At 48.4% G+C, this 7,158-nt stretch overlaps 1 protein-coding gene across 1 annotated transcript; it reads left to right on the forward strand.

The window, feature by feature from the left end:
* The first annotated feature begins 263 nt into the window (after positions 1-263).
* Positions 264-6,386, forward strand: Stmn1 (stathmin 1). Its single transcript, XM_059255157.1, has 5 exons — positions 264-343; positions 2,033-2,105; positions 2,572-2,744; positions 5,349-5,540; positions 5,882-6,386. Exons 2-5 carry the CDS (start codon positions 2,093-2,095, stop codon positions 5,951-5,953), a joined length of 450 nt encoding a protein of 149 aa, XP_059111140.1. The 5' UTR covers positions 264-343; positions 2,033-2,092; the 3' UTR covers positions 5,954-6,386.
* The last annotated feature ends 772 nt before the right edge of the window (positions 6,387-7,158 follow it).

Here is a 7,158-nt window from a genome sequence, read left to right on the forward strand (position 1 = left end):
TGTAGTCCCACAGCCAATTTAGTCCTGCGGCCAAGCCAAGTGTTGTTCTGCGCAGAGACCCGGGGTCCAGCCGGGGGTTCACACCTGGGGGACACCCCTCCCCCCGAACACCCCACCCCTTTTGCATTGTCCTCCTGCCCCACTGGCCCGGACTACACTTCCCAAGATGCTCCGCTCCAAAGGGGCGGGGCACCCCAGACTTGGGGGGGTGGGACCGGCACGTGCCGTCACACTCAGCCAATGCGGAGCCCCGCGGCCAGGTCACGTGCCGCTGTTTGGCGCTTTTGTGCGCGCCCAGGTCTGTTGGTGCTCAGAGTGTGGCCAGGCGGCTCGGAGCGAGCAGGTGGGTGCTGGCTTGGCTTAGGCTGCGGAGATGGCGGGTTAGGGACCAGCCAGGAAGGCGGCGGGCCGCCAGCGGGAGACGCTGGAGGGGCAGGGGCCCCGAGACCTGGCGGGCGGGGGGCGTTCGTCTTTTGTGTGAGGCTCGGGCGGAGCCTCGGCTTTTGTCCCTGCTCCCTGGGGACGCGCGGCTCGGTGAGGAGGGGGCGCGGCCAGCTGTGGGCTTCAGCCCCGGGTGCGAGCGTGGAGACAATAGGGGCCTGGGCCGTCCCCCTGCTTCCATGGTCCGGTGGGCGCGGCTCCTCAGGGGTCCCCATTGTCTGATGGAGAGCGAGGCTGCGGGCGCCCGTGCTCTGGAGGGGCGGCGCCCGCCTGGGCTCCCGGGGCTCCGTGGCGGAGGTCGCGGGCAGCTCTGGGGACTCGAGCTGGGGGCGGAGGCGGTGCGACTGAGCCCGCTGCAGCCACCCCAGGACTGCGTAGCCGCGAGGTATTTTTGGCGGGAGTTGGGGGGGTGGGGGGGGGAAGAGACGGCAGCGCGCTGCCAGCCCGAGAGGGGCGGGGCCACCCCGGAGGACCGTTAGCCCCGCCCATCCCGTCGCGGCCCACGCGCGCGGGCTCCCGAGTGTAGAGAGGTGCGCGGAGATTCGAAAAGGCGCGGGGAGCCGAGGGGCGGGGCCAGGGGCCGGAGCGGAGGGCGGGTGCTGATTGGCCCGGGCCGCCAGCCTGCCCGCCCGGGCCAGGACCACGCCCATGCTGGGTAGGGCTGCTGCGTTGGGTGCTCTGCTCCAGCTAAACGTTTTTTTCGCTGCCTCGGATTTCAGTGTCTAGCCTTTGGAGCCTCTCGTACGCTTCGGGCCTAAAAGAGTGGTGATCTTTTTAAAAAATAATCGACAACTGTTGAATTTTTTTTTTTTTTTTTTGCGACATAAGGCAGCAATACGTGACAAACCTCAGGCGGGTGTGGTGGCGCATGTCTTTAATCTCAACACCCGGAATAAACCCGCTCCCGCCCCCCAACCCCCACCCGCCCGTACATCGAACCCAGGGCTTTGCAAATGCTAGGCAACTACTAACCTGGGCTAAACCCCACCCCTCTGCACTGAGGAGGCTGAGGCAAGAGGATTATAATTTCAAGGCCAGCCTGGGCTAAATAGCCAGACCCTGCCCTCAAAAGAAACCTGGAGGTTCATAAAACTTCATTTTCCCACTGTTAGGCGAGTAGCTTAAACCCTAGGAACAATAGGACTTGAATACCATTGGCTGCTAGCTTGGGTGTTACCCACCATGGCAGACACAGACAAAGCAGGGGTGGGTATTTCAATTGCACAATGAGTTGTACACAGGATTAAGATGGCTCCGAGCTCAGTGTTGGGTTGACTCTGGAATATCTTCTTATGTTGGGTAGAAAAAAAAATTGAGGTTACGCAAAGGATCCTTCAACCTTGTGATTGAACCTCTGATTTTTAAGATTCCAAGGTTTTTTCTTCAAAGAACATCATTTAATTTGATTTTCTGCCAGCAGTATTAATCAGTTTAGATTTCCCAACACGTTTTTGGTGTTCCTAGATGATTTTTTAATGATGTCACTTGATTCTACCTAACGATTTTCCTGACATTGTCATGGGTGTGATTTGAGGTTCCTTTGTGCTGCAGAAATGCAGAGAAATTGATTGCACGCTTTGATCATTTTCAGAGCTCTCCTTACCAGTGGATTGTGGAGGGTGCACGGCCAGTCTCTTGTCTTCTGTCCGACATGGCATCTTCTGGTAGGTAATTGATTTCGAAAAGCTGAAACTGGGACGGGCTTGCTGCTTTAGAATAGGAAGTGGTGCAGGTCGTAAGCTTTTAATTTGACATTTGTATTCTTTTCAAAACTGGGTTTACAAATAAAAAAGGCAATTAAAAATTTTTACCATTTGAATGAATATATGGAAAGCTCATCATCATTTATAATTAGACAATTTGGCTTGGTCCAAAGCAAAATTATGAGGCTTTACATAAGCCATTCTTTGTTTAATAAAATGATTGTAAAATACTAATACTTCCTCAAAATGGTATATTAGCTCAAAATGTTGAGCATTTTAAAAAATAGATGTTATTTGATTTCTTACCAGACTCTTTGATTAGCCTTAATTCTGTTCATTAAATTGTTGGTTTTTAGAAAATTATAGAAGCCTTTGTTTGGATAAGAAACTGGGTTTTCCTCATTTATCATAACTCTGATCAATCCAGATATTCAGGTGAAAGAACTGGAGAAGCGTGCTTCAGGCCAGGCTTTTGAGCTGATTCTCAGCCCTCGGTCAAAAGAATCTGTCCCCGATTTCCCCCTTTCCCCCCCAAAGAAGAAGGATCTTTCCCTGGAGGAAATTCAGAAGAAATTAGAAGCTGCAGAGGAAAGACGCAAGGTAAACCAGATGGTTATAGGAGACGGGGTACTTATTCATGTGACAAGGCAAGCTGGGTTTATTTTCATAGAAAGGAAGGAAGAACTGTAGCTCTACTGTGATTGTAAGTAGGAAATACCCTTGTGCCCATGATTGGGAGAAAGCAGCGGCCATCGTTTAATGAGCTGTCGGGAGCCAGCTCCTCACTCAAGAGCTTGCTCTAGTAAATGGAACCTCCGTGGTGGGGATTGTCTCAGTAACAGACTAGAAAATGGTATTATTAAGGCGTTTTCCTGAAGTCCTGTTACTAAGTGCTGGAGGCTAAGTCCTGTGTTACATCAAAGCTCATGCTTTCCTCTTTGAAAAGCAGGACATTTGTTGGCAGATGGTCCTTTGTTTCCTTTTTGAGAGCTATTCGATAAAAACTTTATAATTCCAGGGATGTGGTCTTGTAACCTTTCTCACTTCTAAACACTTCTATTATAAAGTAGCCATCTTTGAAACCTAATGAGGGTTGGAGGGGTGGCTCAACAGTTAGGAGCACTGGCTATCTTCAGAGGATCCATGTGTGGCTCCCAGCACCCACACGGTGGCTCACAACTATTCATAACTCCATTTCTAGGAGATCAACTGCCTTCTGGACTTCATGGCCACCACACATACAAGTAGTGCATAGATAAATGTGCAAGCCAAACAACCATGCACATAAAGTAAACTAAATAAAAAATAAGACCTACTAAGAGGCTGGAGAGATGGCCCAGCTGTTAAGAGTGTTTGCTATTCTTGAAGAGGACCAGAATGTGGTTCCTAACACCAACGTTGGGTGGCTCACAACTGCCTGTAACTCTAAGGGACCTGTAGTTTTAAGGGGCCTGATGCCCTCTTCTGGCCTCTGAAGGCCTGACATGTACATGTGCATATATTCACACAGACCATACACATAAATAAAATAGGAACTTTAACAAATGTTAATATAATTGAAAAATGAAATTCTAACTGGAAATTAAAGACAATAATTTCGCTTTCCAGAAGTATCCCTGTTAACATGTGTTTCTATCCATTCAACATTATTCTTATTAAGAACTTGCTGGAAAGATGGCTCAGCGGTTAAAACACTTGCTGCTCTTGCAGAGGACCCAGGTTTCATTACCAGCACAGTTGCATAACAGCACACAGCAGTCCTAACTCAAGTTCCAGGGGATCCAGTGCCCTCTTCTGGCCTCAGGCACCAGGCATGCATTGTAGTTCACTTACATGCAGGCAAAACACTTATATGCATAAAATATGAATACATTTTTGCAAAGTAATTTCATATAAATTTTCATTAAATCTCTTCCCAGCAGCAATGATTTAGGTGGGTGGATTTAATTTTAAGTTGGGGAAATTAAGGCACAAAAAGGTCAAGTGTAAAGGAATAACCAATCACATGAGCACCATTGGGATAATTTGTGGTCTAACATGTACATTTAGCTGCCATAGCACATGTACTTTTCAGTTTCTGTACCCTGTCAGCACTTACCATCTCCAGGGAGAATGGGGATGTTAGCTGGGTACATCTACAGTCTTAGTACTTGGAGAGTTGGGGCAGGAGGACCAGAAGTTAAAGATAATCCTTAGTTATATACCCAGTTGGAGGCTAGCCTGGCCACGGGGTGGTACTCAGTTAGTAGAGTGCTTGCATGGCACTGCATAATCTCAGCACCTAGGAGGTAGAGGTGGGAGGATCAGAATTTCAAGATTGTTTGTGAGTTCGTGGCCAGCCTAAAGTCTGAGACCCTGTCCCAAAAAGCGAATAAAAAGAATGGCAGCATTTACCCTGATGTGCCATCTGTCTGCTCTGTCATGTAGTCTGGAGTGTGGAGTGGGAGGAAGCAATACATTGACTAGAGACTAGAGAGGAAAGCTGGGCCTGGTGCTCCATAGCCCAGCCTAAGTAGTGCCCCTCCCATCTGGACAAAGGTACTGTGGGAGAGAACTGGTAGAGCCAGGGGCAAACACCCTGCACTTAGGCCCTGCAAGTTGATTCTTCCAAATATATCTGAATCTGTTCAATGGCTGGTGTTAAAAGTTTGACAGGGTTTCTCTGTGTAGCCGTGGCTGTCCTGGAACTCACTTTGTAGACCAGGCTGGTCTGGAATTCAGACTTCTGGTCTCCAAGTGCTGGTATTAAAGGTGTGTGCCACCACACCCAGTTGACAATGCCCTTTTCTTTGAAGTTAGATAGAAATTCTTTAAAGCGCCATTCTTAACTAGATTACTCAAGCCGTCTAAGTACTTTGAATCTTATAAGGATTTCCTTAAATAGTTTGGAAGGAAAACTAGACAAGCGAGCCTGGTGTAGTATATGGCTGTAATCTCAACTGTGGAAAGTAAATGCAGGAGGAACATAGGTTCCAGGTGAGCCCTTACTACATGGAGAGTTCCGAGCTAGCCTGGGCTACACAAGATCTTATCTTGGGGGGGAAAAAACTGTTGGAAAACAAAGGTGATTTTCAGTGTTTCAGAAAGGTACTTCAGCTCCTCACTTGAGGATTAGTTTTAAGGAAGGAACCCTTTTTCCTGCCTGTTTCCATGATGAATAATTTCCAAAGATACTTCAGAGGGGCCTCTTCAACTCTGTTGCAGTCTCATGAAGCAGAAGTCCTGAAGCAGCTGGCTGAGAAGCGGGAGCATGAGAAAGAAGTGCTTCAGAAAGCCATCGAGGAGAACAACAACTTCAGCAAAATGGCGGAGGAGAAGCTGACCCACAAAATGGAAGCTAACAAAGAGAACCGGGAGGCGCAGATGGCTGCCAAGCTGGAGCGTTTGCGAGAGAAGGTTGGTTTCATGCTTTAGAGGAGTTAGGAGGTTAGATTGGTTCCTTTTTGTCATCAGTTGGGGGCTTAACATTCGGGAGGAAGGAATTTCATCTTCAGATAGTGTTCTAGGACTCTCAGCATAATTGCATATTCCTTGGAAGAGCAGTTGGAGGCTTGGCCGCTCTGGTCCCCAAGAGAACCAACAGGTTTGAAGATGATGATGTCCTGGGATTTGGGGTTTATGGTTTCCAGGGGGCCGTTGTGTGACTGAGGCTGTGTTGGACCTCCTAGTGTTGGACAGGGCTCGACCAATTGTGTTTTTGACAAATGACACTTACTCTACCCACGGTTTCTTCCTAGGACAAGCACGTTGAAGAGGTGCGGAAGAACAAAGAATCCAAAGACCCTGCGGATGAGACCGAGGCCGACTAATTTGTTCCGAGAACTGACTTTCTCCCCACCCCTTCCTAAATATCCAAAGACTGTACTGGCCAGTGTCATTTTACTTTTTCCCTCCTGACAAATATTCTAGAAGCTGATGTAGGACCGTATAGGTAGATCCAGACCGTGAGATGTTTTAGGGGCTCAAGGGGAGAAACTGAAGTGTTTTACTCTTTTTTAAAGTGTTGGTCTTTCTAACGTAGCTATTTTTCTTGTTGCATCTTTTCCACTTAGCACCCTGGTGTGCTGGGCTAATGGCTAGTACTGTATTGACTCTGTGGAAGACATTTGTGAAGAGTGTAGTGGCTTCTTCCAACCTGTTAGATGCTGAATATCTGTTCACTTTGCGATCCCAATTCTGTCCCAATCTTATCAGATGCTACTGTACTTGAATGGTTAATAAACTGCACAGTGCTGTTGGTGACGGTGACTCCTCTCTGTTCAGGTAGTGACAAGTTGTAGACTGCTTCACACAGGCCTCCGGCTGCTGCAGACACCCAGCCAGTTCTCTGCTCCCAATCTCTCGGATTGTCCTTCCACAATCATGGCTTTGTGTTGCCTCACCAGATCAGCTGTTTATGTGCAAACAAGCAGTGTTTTGTTCCCATTAAAAAGGCAGATTACAGGCACAAATAGCGTTTTCTAGAGGACAGTTTAGAGGGGACTTTAAGGTCTTAGGATGTTTGATGATTTGTTTGCTTAATATGACAGTTGGGAGTAGAGGTGCCAGCTAATGCTCCTTCCTTCGAAGTGATGTCTTGAGATTCCGAATACTCACAAAACAGGCAGTGCTGCTGTGGTGAGGCCTGTAGGAGTGGGAAAGCACCTTGGAGGCAGATACCTCACCTTGTATCCAGAGACTGCACTGGTCACTACTGTCGGCACACCATACTGCCCCTCAGGTCAGGGAAAGCCCCAGGCAGCTTTCCTAGCCCCCTTGGGAAATAGCTTTAATTACATACAATCTAGCTGCCCCTCACATCTGCATAAAGCTCTTAGAAGCCAAGCAGCCACAGTAAGAGCCTGCTTGCAGGAGGGCTAAGAGTGCCTTGGGGACCAGGCTTAATGGTTTATGCCTATAATTTCAGCACTTGGAAAGCAGAGATGGGAGGGTGTTGGGAGCTACAGAGTAAGCTCCTCCACTAAACAAAGAAGTGGCGCTCGGGTGACTGACATGTGCCTCTGCAACCCTGGCT

This window comes from Peromyscus eremicus, chromosome 2, assembly GCF_949786415.1.
Source record: "Peromyscus eremicus chromosome 2, PerEre_H2_v1, whole genome shotgun sequence".
In the NCBI taxonomy this organism is placed as follows: domain Eukaryota; kingdom Metazoa; phylum Chordata; class Mammalia; order Rodentia; family Cricetidae; genus Peromyscus; species Peromyscus eremicus.